At 44.3% G+C, this 14,111-nt stretch overlaps 1 protein-coding gene and 1 long non-coding RNA gene across 2 annotated transcripts; both read left to right on the forward strand.

The window, feature by feature from the left end:
• Positions 1 to 4,281: 4,281 nt before the first annotated feature.
• On the forward strand, positions 4,282 to 6,061 carry LOC136464287 (aspartyl protease family protein At5g10770-like). The gene is made up of 2 exons (XM_066463254.1): positions 4,282 to 4,488; positions 4,605 to 6,061. Exons 1-2 carry the CDS (start codon positions 4,335 to 4,337, stop codon positions 5,852 to 5,854), a joined length of 1,404 nt encoding a protein of 467 aa, XP_066319351.1. The 5' UTR covers positions 4,282 to 4,334; the 3' UTR covers positions 5,855 to 6,061.
• A 1,032-nt stretch (positions 6,062 to 7,093) lies between these two features.
• Positions 7,094 to 9,595, forward strand: LOC136464288 (uncharacterized). The gene is made up of 2 exons (XR_010761170.1): positions 7,094 to 7,534; positions 9,069 to 9,595. It is a non-coding gene; the product is annotated as an uncharacterized lncRNA (long non-coding RNA).
• The last annotated feature ends 4,516 nt before the right edge of the window (positions 9,596 to 14,111 follow it).

The raw sequence follows: 14,111 nt of genomic DNA on the forward strand, positions 1-14,111 counted from the left end.
GAGGGCTCAAGTAGTGACCATGCTGAAGTTGCTCTTAGAGAAGGCAGTGCACCTAGATTATCATTTGTGCTCCAGCATAGGTATTAAAAGTTTCATGAATAAATTTAATGCATGCAACTAAAAAATTTGATTATCTTTACTCTCTCTATTTAGTTTGTAACAAAAATACCAATCTAGAATCTTTATCCATCATCTAAAAAAATCTAGAATCTCTATCCGGATGTTTTTAAATTTGTCAATTACTCTATATGCGTTTTCATCATTTGAATTACATATCTATGGATATTTAGTTAAAATCTTCGCTTAGTTTATATGAACTCTTGTTGCTAATAAATCTATATTTTGGCTTTCAACTTTTGGTCTTATATGGTTGTTACAAATTTTGATCCATGTGTTAAATTCACTCTAGTTCTTATTAACTACTGCATAAACCATTTCTGCTAACCCTTTTTACCACCAGTTGTATAAGAATTAGCAGAAAGTTTGTAACCGTCTGCAAAGGTAGGTCCAGTAATAGCTGTAAGACCACCTAGCGTGCTCATCAGAAGCGTGTCGTTTGTACGGTTAAACTCTTCTTCTTAATTACAATTATACGTAAATCTTTTGCGTATTCGAGAAAAAAAAGAATTAGCAGTGGTAATATTTCACCACCGTTTCTAGGGCCGAAGGGGCGCAAATGGCTGTTTGAACCACAGTGAAAGAACCTTGTTGTTGAAGTACTCCATCAATTTCAAATTATAAGATAATTTAGATTTTCTAGATACATAACTTTTACTATGTACTTAGATATATAATATACTTAGATATATAGTAAAAGTAATATATCAAGACGTTTTAAAATTTGGAACGAGGGAGTACATGACAATACAAGTCACTTAAGGTTGATTCTAACTTTTTTTCTGAGATTAAGTAGCTAAGCAGTATATCCAAGTATAGTTTGCAAGAAATGATTGGGCCTTGGACTTAACGTGTGGAGGTTTGCTAATGAGTTCTCATATTCTTCTTCTGAAGGACGGGACAGAGAATGATCCATTAGAGCATGTAGTTCATACAGAATCTCATTCCAGCGATGTGACGTGTTGCCAACAACCAGGCGAAACTTTCTACGAAATGGTGCCCCACAAGTGAACAATGCCATGACCCATGACACAACGGGACAACGTACAATGGTGGAAAATTGGAAATGTTTTATATACTGGCTAGCAGATGAGCCCGAGTCCGCTACCCTAGCAATAGCATACCCTGTTCTCACTTGAAAGCCCCATTCGAAGCTTATAAAATTAACACAAGATTACTACGTAGAAGTCAATAATGCATGACTAGGTTTCATCATCGTTTCATGATGAATGGATATATAGCCGCCAAATGCATGTTACAGTACCAAATGATAATATTGACAAATACTCCCACCATTGTTTTATGTATTACGTTATTAGAACAAGCTAATTAATTAGTAAGACAAACTGATTGCTAATTAGCTTCTTCTAAACTTCATATATAATTAAAAAGTAAGGGGGCATCTTGTTCATATTAAATTGTTGCCAACTTGCATTGACAAGTTGCAACCTTATATATATTGTGTTTGTTACAAGTAGACCCTTTCTCTCACTATTGTGGTGAGCATTTCTAGAGACCCTAGCTACCCTGCTGAGCTAAGAGATAGAGCATTCACTGAAAAGCTTACCAAGCTAGAGCAGCAAGAAGCAAAAGGAAAGTCAAAAAATGATCTGTGGCTTAACGAAGGCAGATAAATAATATTTGGCTGCTTACAACCAACTTAGACTGCATGCCAGTTTGATTAGTTTGACTTTATGCCTCACATGCAAAGGGAAGAAGAAAAGACTATTTGGGCGGTCAAGTTCCAAGTTCGAGCAGCAAGCAGACCCCCATGAGTTTTATGTCTAAAACTATACACACACACACGTACAAGCACTCGAGTATCTTTTGTAGGCGGTCGTCTCTCAAATTTCCAGCCAACAACAACTGAAAAACGTAAGACATCGATGATGAGATCAATGACTTGGAGTTTTTGTCCTTGTGGAGAGCGTCGAGAAGCACCATCCCTTTGTCGATAATGGCTATAGATCGGCCAATGACGACATTGTCGCGACAATCACCAAAGCCATCTCACAGGTAACAATATCTTGATAAAAAAATTGTTTGATTTTATCCATAGATTTATTTGGGCTAAACCTTAAATAATCTAGGTCTAAAAGAAATTATGGTAAAAGAGCGATGAGTCCCCTCTTCATTTTATCACCGATAGACTCACCGCAGGATGGCGCGGCAGCAGCGGTGGTGGCAAGGAGCAAAGGAGGAGCTTCAGCGTCGGCTCTGTGGAACCCACCCTCGCTTTGTCGCTGCGTAGTTTTTTGGCTTTTAACTGTCTAGATCTATATGACTGCAATAATTGATGAATTGAGTAGTTCAAATCACCCATTTCAACCTTTGGTTGAATACGGACTAGATATTACTGCAAATAATTGATGAATTGAGTAGTTCAAATCACCCATTTCTGTATGACTGCAAATAATTGAAGAATTTGAGTACACTTTTCCTATGTTCTATAAATATGTTGAAAAAAAGTCCAAGCACTTATATTTTCGAAGCCATGACGATATTCAAAATTTCTTTTATTTTACAACAAATCACTAATGGTACGCCATGGGCGTCCGTCCTGTCTGGACGGACCGCTCCGCACGCCACGCCCGCGCCGCTGGCTCCGTGCGCCCCGCGCCTCGCCCGCTCGCGCACCGTTGCTCGCTCCCGCCCACGCCCTCATCCACCTCGCCCGTCGTGGAAGAAGAGGCAGGGAAGGCCTGCGCCTGCGCCTCCATCCACCTCGTGTCATTGGCAAGAAGGGGAGGTCTATGTCATTGCAATTCCCCACCAGGTAGGTCGTGACCGTCGGTGACGTTTTGTTTTCAAGCGTTTCAATCATTTTCAGACATGTTGCAAGCCTATGTTTCAAGTGTTTTAGTTGTTTCAAATGTATGTTTGAAGTGTTTCATCTGGATCTTGCGTATGTTGTTATGGCTATACACGCATGTTTCAAGCGTGTGTTTCAAATGTTTCATATGTTTTCAGACTTATGTTACAAATGTTTTATCTTGACGTTGCAAAAGTAGATCTGGATATTGCATACTCTCTTCGTCCAAAAAAAGAATCGTTATGGGAATCGTGTTGGTCAAACTTTCTCAACTTTGACTAAGTCTATAGAGTCTATTATGAAAGTATATTCAACGATCTACCTAATGATACTAATTATATACCATAAATATTAATATTTTGTTAAATATACTTGGTGAAAGTTAAAAAGTTGTTTTCTTTTTAGGAAGCGAGAATAACTCTTATTTAGGGACAGAGGGAGTATGTTGCTATGGCTATGCACACATGTTTCAAGTGTTTTATCTATTTTTCAGATATATGTTGCATGTGTATGTTCCGAATATTTCATCGGTTTTAGACGCATGTTGCAATTGTTTCGTCTGATTGTTGCAAAAGTAGATCTGGATATAGGTGTGGAGGAAGCCAAGCCCTCGGTGTATCAGCTGCTGCGGCTCCATGGTGTGATGAAGATAGAGGCCGCGGACATGAGAGCAGCGGCGATGGGATGCCGCAGCGGATCGGCCGGGATGTGGAGTGGAAGGGGCACCAGCGCGACGCATTGGGCGGGATGAGACGCGGGCCTCCATGATGCGTGTATCGGGCGCAGGTGCGGTAAGCTCCATCCGGACCGACGCTGTCTCAGGAGCGGGGATGGGCGCGGGAGCAGCGTCCCAACGGACGCCGCGTCGCAACAAAATGGAGAGAAACTTGCCCGGGTATATGGGCGAATATATAGTTTCCAAACTCCAGCAAGGATTTGAAGTCGAAACTTGCTGCGCAAATGCGTTGTTATTAAATAAGCCAGTTGCCTAATAATCCTCCAGTAAGTTAAATTTCCGAACTCAAATACACTATCTTCGTTCAGTAAAGACGACGTTCTTACCTAATCATCCAGCCCGAGGACGCCCAATCTTATCACAGAGAATTCAAAAGTGGCCTTTTTGTGCGCTCATCTAGGCGGCAACATCCGTTGAAGAAGACCGCACGCCTTGGAGTCCGATTTGGTCGTCCCCCCATGTATGCACGCCACGGTTACCTAGTCCACCACGAGTCTCCGTCGTGGTATGAATACTGGTTGCGTAGGTGCCGGGGCACCCGAGTTCATGTTGCTCCCTGCCTCCCTCTATATAAGCAGGGTGCATTCTGAAGCGGCAACTCACTGCATCTCTGATATCTCAGCTCCTGCAGCATTGCCTGCCAAAGTGGCAAGCAAGGAACGGCAAGCCATGGCCTCTGTTCCGAAGCTTCTTCTCCTGAGCCTCCTCTTTTTTCTCAGCTATCGCTCTCACATTGCTCACGCAGGTGATGATGGCAGCCACAGGGTTCTGCTGTCCATTGGCGGCTCTCTGAGGACTAAGTCCGTCTGTTCCGAGTCCAAAGGTGCAGTACTGTCCGTGCACGCACCAGCAGTTTCCTTTCCTTCCATTTGGTTGATTATTTTGTGCACAGTTTTACTAATATATGGCAATCGTTTCCCTTGCTTTGATGGTTCCCAGCGGTTCAGTCGTCGTCGTCCGGTGCTACAACGGTGCCGTTGCATCACCGTCACGGCCCATGCTCGACGTTGCCGACCAAGAAGATGCCAACTTTGGAGGAGAGGCTCCACCGCGACCAGCTCCGAGCTGCCTACATCCAGCGGAAGTTCTCGGGCGGCGTCAAGGGCGGCCGTGGCGCTGGTGACGTCCAGCAATCGGACGCCACCGTGCCGACGACCCTGGGCACCTCCCTGGACACGCTGGAGTACTTAATCACCGTACGCCTCGGCTCGCCGGGCAAGTCCCAGACCATGCTCATCGACACCGGCAGCGACGTGTCATGGGTGCAGTGCAAACCCTGCTCGCAGTGCCACTCCCAGGTGGACCCACTCTTCGACCCCAGCTCGTCCAGCACGTACTCCCCGTTCTCTTGCAGCTCCGCCGCCTGCGCGCAGCTCGGCCAGGAAGGCAACGGCTGCTCCAGCTCTCAGTGCCAGTACACTGTCACGTACGGCGACGGCTCGAGCACGACGGGTACCTACAGCTCCGACACGCTCGCGCTGGGCTCCAACACCGTCAGGAAGTTCCAGTTCGGGTGTAGCAACGTGGAGTCGGGCTTCAGCGACCAGACCGACGGGCTCATGGGGCTCGGCGGCGGCGCGCAATCGCTGGCGTCACAGACGGCGGGGACGTTCGGCACGGCCTTCTCGTACTGCCTCCCGCCGACGCCGAGCTCCTCCGGGTTCCTCACGCTCGGCGCCGGAACTTCGGGCTTCGTCAAGACGCCGATGCTCAGGAGCAGCCAGGTCCCCACGTTCTACGGCGTGAGCATTCAGGCCATCAGGGTGGGCGGGAGGCAGCTCAGCATACCCACCTCGGTCTTCTCCGCCGGGACGATCATGGACTCCGGTACCGTCCTCACGCGGCTGCCTCCGACGGCCTACTCGGCGCTGTCGTCGGCGTTCAAGGCCGGGATGAAGCAGTACCCGCCGGCACCGCCAAGCGGCATCCTCGACACTTGCTTTGACTTCAGCGGCCAGTCCAGCGTCAGCATACCGACCGTCGCGCTAGTGTTCTCCGGGGGAGCCGTTGTCAACCTCGACGCCAATGGGATCATGCTGCAGACCAGCAGCAGCATCCTCTGCCTCGCCTTCGCGGCCAACAGTGACGACAGCTCTCTCGGCATCATCGGCAACGTGCAGCAGCGGACGTTCGAGGTGCTGTACGACGTTGGCGGGGGCGCCGTGGGGTTCAAGGCTGGGGCGTGCTGATCGTGATCGGCGTAAGGACGTTGACGATATATACCGGGACTACGTACTGCACTCGTTTGTGGTTGCGAGTGCGTGGTAACAGACATGGAAGTGCAAAACCATCAACTATACTAGGATTTTAATTTTCTTTGCGACAATTGTAATTTATCCTGATTGATAATTGTAATTTATCCTGATTGATAATTATAAATAAAAGATTAATGATATACTCCGTATTATGTTGCTCTTGGTGTGATTGGTACCAACTATGGCCTATTTGTCGATGATTATGGTATATACATACTGTGTATGGACACTTCAAAATTGTTCCATCATGTCTTTTGGGCGAGCTACTCCTTATATATTACAAGAAGAGAGACCTCGTGTCCGCAAGAATTATGTCTAGAGCTAGATCCCATCCCGTATCAATGGAGGGCGAGGTGATGAACGCTCATAATCGAAGATAGTTAATCAGTGAACATTCACACTAAACAATTAAAGTTTTAACCAAATAGTTTTGAACATTGACTCGAATTTTAAATTTCATTCCGGTGAAGATCCAAACTTCCAACTCTTTTCTCTTGTAACCTTCAGCTCAACGATTCAAATGTTCCCTAGTTAAATGACTAGCGAATACATATGTAATAGAGGGGCAGGGTTATAACTTATATAGTTGGTTTCGTTTCCTATTATGGTGTTCGGTTACAATAAGGTTTCCCGAGATATCGAGGATTGTATCTAACTATGTCTTGTTCTCTATGTCAGTGAAGATACCCCAAGTAGATGCAGGACTTCGAGTAGTCGGCCCGGTTCACCCTGTGTCCTGGGAAGCGCGGAAGCAGCTATGTTCTCCATAAATGATACCCGAGGGTCATGTTATTGTCAAGCACAAACAAACACAAGCAGTCCTAGATTTGTTGAGGTTATCATCTAGGCCATGGCCATGAACTATCAATTTGAAGTTTTTTGTCTTTGAACTTGCTGAGTGATGCACTTGACGTCAACCCTTTGTGGTCGGTATTGATTTGCCTTCTTGGCATAAATATGGCATGGGTCACCTAGATTTGCCAACTTAGTTTTGCTCTGCTGGTTCTCTTTTCAAAGGCTGCACGCATCTCAAAGCACCTGGGTAATTAATTAAAATTAGTTACATTTGGATCTGGACTCGGGCTGAACCCGTGTCCAAGACTCCAAGCCCATGCCTAGGCGTAGTCCACTAGATCCATAGCATTAGTTAGACGACTCCGACTTTTTCTTTGATCCACAATACACGAAGGTGCTCGGGCTCGTTCGCATCGCCGACGGGCGAGGGGCGTCGGCGGCGTCGCACTGAGGGCTTGGCGGCGGCGGCGCTCGGAGGGAGCCGAGGCGAGGCTGAGGCCGGGGACAGCGCCGGCACAAGTCCGCGCTTGGGCTCGTTCGCGGCGCCGACGGGCGAGAGGCGGCGGCGTCGTCGCACGAAGGTCTTGGCAGCGGCGGCGGACGGGGCGGCGGTGATGGCGGCGACAGACAGCGGTGGACGGGGCCATGGAGGACGGGAGACGGGACGGACGGTGGCATGTGCGGCTGCAGACAGGACGGGACGTGTGGCGTAGGCGAACCGCCGACGGGCGACGGGGGCACCACCCAGCGATCGAGGCCAATCTGCTCGGCTTCCTAAGAATTGACTTGATTCATCCAGCTGTCGAAGCTCAGCTACCTGTAAGTTCGTCCTCCCTTCCTTGCTGCCCTTACCTCTCCTCATCAGTGACGAAGCCAGAAAAAAAAAATAGGAGAGGCTAAACAAAAAATATAGACTTTTTTATCTTCTCTTACCCCTCCTACCACATATATGTATAAAATTTTAAGAAAAAACTTAGAGTGCTCCACATGCCCAGGTTAGGTAGAGGGCTAGAGCCCCCCGCAGCCCGACCGTTGGCTCCTTGCCTGCTCCTCTCTGCAACTAATCCCTACGCTCTGTGTACCATGTGTGCGTGTGCTTTCATCCTCCCTCTTCAGTTTAATTCCCTTCGTGTTTGGATTAGAAAAAAGAAACTTTATTTCATGTTTGGATTGGACAGGGATTCCTTTCATCTTTCGTTCCGTCCTACACATGAAATCTGGCCCTCCGCTAAATCTCTCCGTCAACGCCTCCCCTGCTGTGTTGCTGTTAATGTTGTTGCATGTCAGCTTCTCAAGTCCGGCCTTAAGAACAATTTTGATTAAGTGGTGTTTAAATCCAAGGCCAAAGTTTAGGGGTATTATATCGGATGTTATATGTGAATGTTATATCGGAGTGTTCGGATAGTAATAATAAAACAAATTACGAAAGTCCTCAGAAATCCGCGAGATGAATTTATTAAGTCTAATTAATCCATCATTAGCACATGTACGGCAGATTTACTGTAGCACCGCATTGTCCAATCATAGACTAATTAATCTTAAAAAATTCATCTCGCAAAGTAGTCGTAATCTGTGCAATTAGTTATTTTTTAGTCTGTATTTAATACTCCAGGTACGTGTCTAAAAATACGATGTGATAGGGACTAAACTTTAGAGGAGGAACTGAACAAGGCCTAAGAACAGAAGCTCAACTGCCTCTTTGATTCAGAAGATGCACCAGGACAGCAAACATCCATATCTGCAATTTTGATTGCGCACTAGACTACATTAGCAGATGCAGTTTTTAACAGTTAAAAGTGGTTTCTGCTCTGAACCCGGAGTTGGTTTGCCCTTAGGTATGTTATCTGTCACATCGTCGCCATTTTCATCATCTCCATAATCAATAAGTTTCAACAAAGGCCATTTAACTTCTCTTATAATCCGTATTTTTAAGCTTGTTTTTTTCAGTCGAAACGGTGTTTTTCTCTCACAACAAATCAGTCGGAACAGTGTTTCAGCCTGTTTTTTCAACGAAGCGAACAGAGCCAAAGTATCTTGAAATGGACACCAATGGTCATATGCAAATTAGCCAAGTTAAATCATATCATACTATGCAGTCTTCAAAATTGTTTGGAGCAACTACCTGCAGATAGGTATAACTTGAGAAAAAAAAACACTTGTGTTTCATCTAAAATTTCATTTTAGAGGAAATGTAGCTGTAATTGGTCTCCTTAGTTACGTTCCATAGTTAAAGAAACTACACTTTAATTCATAAGGACTCTACATGAACGACTCTTAGAGGAGGGCTTTTTTACTGAGGTGGTGGATCAAGGTAGAGGCAGCAAAAAATGTTTAATTCTTTTTCTCTATGCAGGAGTTCTTTGAACATTGTGGAATACAAGGAAGGATACAGTTTTTAACAATCGGCAGCCTGTTTGGCTGGGGCTGAAACGATAATATACGATCGTGGATTATTACTACTGGCTGATTTGGTGTGAGAGAAAAATACTGTTCTGGCTGAAAATTTACGATCGTTTACGACTAAGCAAATAGGCCGATCTTGAATTCTACTTCGACGATCCACAAGAATAGGCGTCCGTTGCTACAGCCGAAGAATCTGGAGATGGCTGACGAACTACTGGAGAAACTAGTGCAGGGAGAGATGTAGCATATGGTGACCCTGTTTTTTTTTTCCCTAAGTTGAGTCTGTAAACTTTGTGCGACTTTGTGCAGAGTCAAGTGATCTTTTGATCATGTGTTGGTGATGCTGGTCGTTCATTTATAGTTCGTTAGTTGAGATGTTTTGTTGGATTCATATTTCATAGCTGTTCTGGAAGGGAGGACTTGTGTAACCAGCAGGGTAGATACAGGCTGAAAGTAACAGAGGCAGTTGTGCGAGAATTGTGCATTTTTTACTTTCCAAAATCGAAGGTTATGACTACGTAAGAGCAACTCCAACAATTTGGCTAAAATTACTAGCCAGATTTCATAGTTTAGCCATTTTGTAAAATAGAAAACTTCTCAAAAAAGAAGAGGTCTGCAACAGTTTTGCTATTTCTCGTCTTCAGATAACTAGTGCCCATGGTTGACTTTATATGGCCACCTAAAATTAAGGGATAGCCAATTTTCTATTTTATAAACCTAGATAGCATATCTGTTGGAGCCTATTTTTTGCTATACAAATTCTAAAATAGCCTTCAAAACAAGAATAGCCGAGCTGTTGGAGTTGCTGGGTTCAACATCCAAATTCAGCCACTTGGCGGGGGCTACTAGACACCTATGCGTCCATGGTGTGCTTTTTGAAAAGTAGCAGGTGAGTCAGCAACCACACATATGCATTTGTAATTCAATAACCGCAAACCAACCTTGTGCGATCCTAGCTCTCTTGTACCTAGAAGAGAAGTTGTATGCATCCTTCCTAACGATGCCAACTTCACTGTACCCACCATATCTGCACTGAAGAACATTCGTAATGGCATGTTTACGGATCCCAACAGCTTCCATTGCCATGATTTCTGTTTTCTGGAAATCCTTTAATTTTTGGTAAGACCAGAGGAATGGAACTTCATCTTTTGTGGCAAGACGATGGTTGTGCTCGTCCACAAAATTACTCACATACCATACACCATGGGTTCGATCCAGTCTGATATCCAGTTTTGCCTGACAAACACATCGAGTTAGAGCTCTTGGTCTACGGCTGAAATCCTCCTTCTCTAGCTATTTTGTTTCTCGCTCGCCTTCTCGAGAACACAAGAACCGCCTGAACAATAGTTGTCCAGAGTGACTTCTGCTTTCTGACACTGAAACCCTTGTCCCTCGCATACTTGTAGAAAATGTAAGCCTCCCCTTCAGTTGCAATGGTCTTTTTTACTATGTCTCAGTACTCATCCAATGTATTGTTCATCTCTGCACCAGCTGCCATTCTCATAAATATATCCTAGTCATAAGTACAGTTGCCATCTCCCTCCAGACGCAAATGTTGCTGCAGACGCAAATGTTGTGTTTCATCAGTATGGACATATGAAACATCGTCACAAACTAGCTGCCACAAACCCGCAATAATGATTAAATAAATAGGGAGTCATATGGATAATTTACCGGTGCATCTCTTTGTGCATCCCCACCAACATCATTTCCCATTGATGATAAACTTGAATTCAACGACATGTTTTCATCATCCGAACTGCTATCATCAGCAGTCCCAAGATGGAAGTCCAATTCCTCCTCATGTTCATCTTCACCTATGTTATCCATTACGAGCTCCGGCTGCAGTTCACGTCACATTTCAAGCAAAACACAATAATTGTTAGGAACTCCATACATATCATGGAAATATGATTATTCGGTGAAAAAAATCCTAGTAGTATAAGGACGAGTGCAGTAGCATATTCTGTAGGAACTTCAAGACAGTTGAAGCATTTCCAGAGAAATTCCTTTCCCACACAAAAGCTGCTAAAGCTAGAGGGGTTGATCCTGTAAAATTTGGTTCTAAATTTTAAGCAAGCAGCTCAAAAATTTAAGCCTATCCCAGTGCTAGCAGCCAGCACATAAGTATCAATTACACGGGATCACTGACCTAAATCCTAATTTAGAAATTTACATCAACGTTGCCTCCAGGAAATGAACGTGAACCCTCCCTGAATCATCTCATCGCAAATTTTCCAATCACGTAAGACAATGCTAAACTGACTAAAAATTTATCAAGATCGAGATACATGTGGCTCACCGGAGCTCTTGGCAATTGAGAGGCGGCGGAGGCTGTGGCCACCATGCAGAGTGATCCAGGTGACCGTCGCCATCGCTTATGCCACCACTGCCGCCGTCCGTCCGGTCCGCAGTCGCCACCGCCGCTGTCACCGTACAATGCCGCTGCCGCCGACCACACTACAAGACCAGCGCAGTGCGGGGGGTGCCCAAGTAGATCGGCACATAGCCCTGCAGAGCCGCCGCCGTCACCGACCACCGCCGCCGCCCGCAGCCGCCGCAGTCCGCACTACACGACCAGCGTAGAGCGCGGGATGCAAGGCGAGGAAGGAAACTCGATGGCTGGTGTCACCGCCGGTGCCGGCGCCGGCCACCTCTCCAGTTCGGCTGTTCCAACGAGAGAAGAAATGAAGGGGGAGGGAGGGAGATAGGAGTGATGTGCGCGAGTGCTAACTCCAGCTCGAGAATGACTGGGCTAGGGTTGCCTGTGGCTAGGTCTAGGTTCGATATGGGTGTGGCAGAACCGTCTAATCTAATGCCTCCTAAAAGTACTTGTCTTTCATTAGACACTAAGTACTCAAGAGATGACACTAAACTACGTAGTTCCGTCGAGCACACCTTAAGAGAGAACTCGAAAATCCACATTTTTTTATCAGGATCATGAATGAGAGAATAAAGCTTACAACATTCTTGAGTCATTTCTTACATCACTTTATTACAACACTAGAATATTACCTCAATTTATTATAACAACGGAATATAACAATGTTATCAGAGTCACAGAGGAAGCAAGATTAATTTAATGACATGATGGAGCATTAACATAGTGGATATTTTTATACAAGAGATGCTAGCGGATTTTACATATTTTCTTATAAAAACCTTTCGTGAGGGTTATAAATAAACACTACGGTCGTAGCGTGAAAGGAATCCTCTCTGAGCCCACCAGAAGGTTTCCACACACAAGAGTCAGCTCTAAGTATCCTCCCATCACCTGCAACAGGGGATAAAACCCTGAGTACTCGATTGTACTCAGCAAGACTTATCCGATAGGAGAAAAATAAAATACTCTAAGGATATGCAAGAATTATTTGGCTTGTAGGTTATGCATCTGCGAAAGCATTACTAAACGTGTATCCTTATATTTAATTTTATTAGCAGCCATCATTAGTTCATTAATTAACCATTCTATGTAAGCATCTATGCTACTTTTAAACAGGTGGTAAGCAATCAGAATCATTTTATCACCTTTTGAGTTTCAGTTCTTACTACAGTGCTAGACCATAGCCAAGTCGTACCGTATCACACGACGATTCGCGAACCGATGTATCACAGCTGGGTATCCCGAAACACATGCCCCGCTTGTACACCAAGCACAAAGCAAGACCGGCCCACCACTTTTCTATCAAGGGGTCCAGGTCCCCATCTAAACTTAGACTCTAAGCCCCCACTCCTGAGTCTTGGACTCAGTGTGGTGCTTAGACCTCCACCATCCCCGCCTCCAATCAGTCGGTCCGAAAAGAATCGGAACCCACGACAAGAGACCAACGAGCCTTCCCGCTCCCATAAACAAGTATGTGCTCAGGATAATAAGTCTGTGACCTGACTACCATCCACAGCAACGGACGGTCTTCAATCGACACAGGCGGAACAAGTGCAATCCGAGCCTCGCTCGAATACCAAACCAAGTCCAGATCCAAAGTACCATTCCGCCGGTCTCCAATTATCATTCATATATATTTCATATGACAGTAATGTAATAACAATAATATCTTTCCTATCTCTCGTGAGTGACATGTAATCACTCGACTTCTACCGGATCCTATAGGATAGCAATCTACACGATCCTAATAGACTAGTAGGACTCATAGGATAAGGATATATATATATATATATATATATATATATATATATATATATATATATATATGCAAGTGGTTTTTATCCAACTCCTTGAAACTTAATGCACAAGTATAAAACAAAGTGCAGAATAATAGGGGGTATGCACCGGGGGCTTGTCTGGATAAGATATAACCAAAAGTTAGCATTCCATCATAGTGATATGATCATCAAGGCATCATCTGTTCCGCTACCTCGGTTGACTCATGATCCATCGTTGTTGCTATTATGATATACGTGGATGGAACGCAGAGATGTAATTAATCAACGGCAACAACTCTCAATTACGATTACACTCCGCAAGCTAACGAACTAGCTTTAATGACTAACGTACTAGTCTATATATCCCCATCGTCTAGTAAGGCTTTGCCTCTAGAAAAATGTTCTAGTTTTAAAATTCCAAGGTGTTTCGGCATTTTATTGATTAAACCTATATTTTTGAAGTATGGCTCATTTAGCTACCTAGCAAACTAATTATTATAGAGCTACAAAAATTATAGTGAGCATCTAATAATGTTAAAAATTTACTGTGAAAGTTTCAGATCCAACACTATCACTAATTTATCACAACAATTTCTATAAATTTATATTTTAACAATATTAAGCATCTCAATTTAATTAGATCACTTCTAAAAATATTACAAAACTATGTGAACAAAATATACTAGCAGATAGATCATGATTTTAGAAATTTAACAAAATTGGTTTCATAATTTTTGGTTAACTACACAATTTATATTGAATTTATAAATTTACCTTAGAAGCTAAATTAGAAAATGCTCAGAAAAGGAAAAGGGTCGGCGGCGACTATTTC

Source organism: Miscanthus floridulus, chromosome 7, assembly GCF_019320115.1.
Source record: "Miscanthus floridulus cultivar M001 chromosome 7, ASM1932011v1, whole genome shotgun sequence".
NCBI classification, from domain to species: Eukaryota; Viridiplantae; Streptophyta; class Magnoliopsida; order Poales; family Poaceae; genus Miscanthus; species Miscanthus floridulus.

Bases quoted from the DNA above. Each gene is read 5' to 3' on its own strand.
- LOC136464287 (XM_066463254.1), top strand. From the start codon at position 4,335: ATGGCCTCTGTTCCGAAGCTTCTTCTCCTGAGCCTCCTCTTTTTTCTC. The intron at 4,489-4,604 runs GTGCAGTACTGT...GATGGTTCCCAG, and splicing joins CGTCTGTTCCGAGTCCAAAG to CGGTTCAGTCGTCGTCGTCC.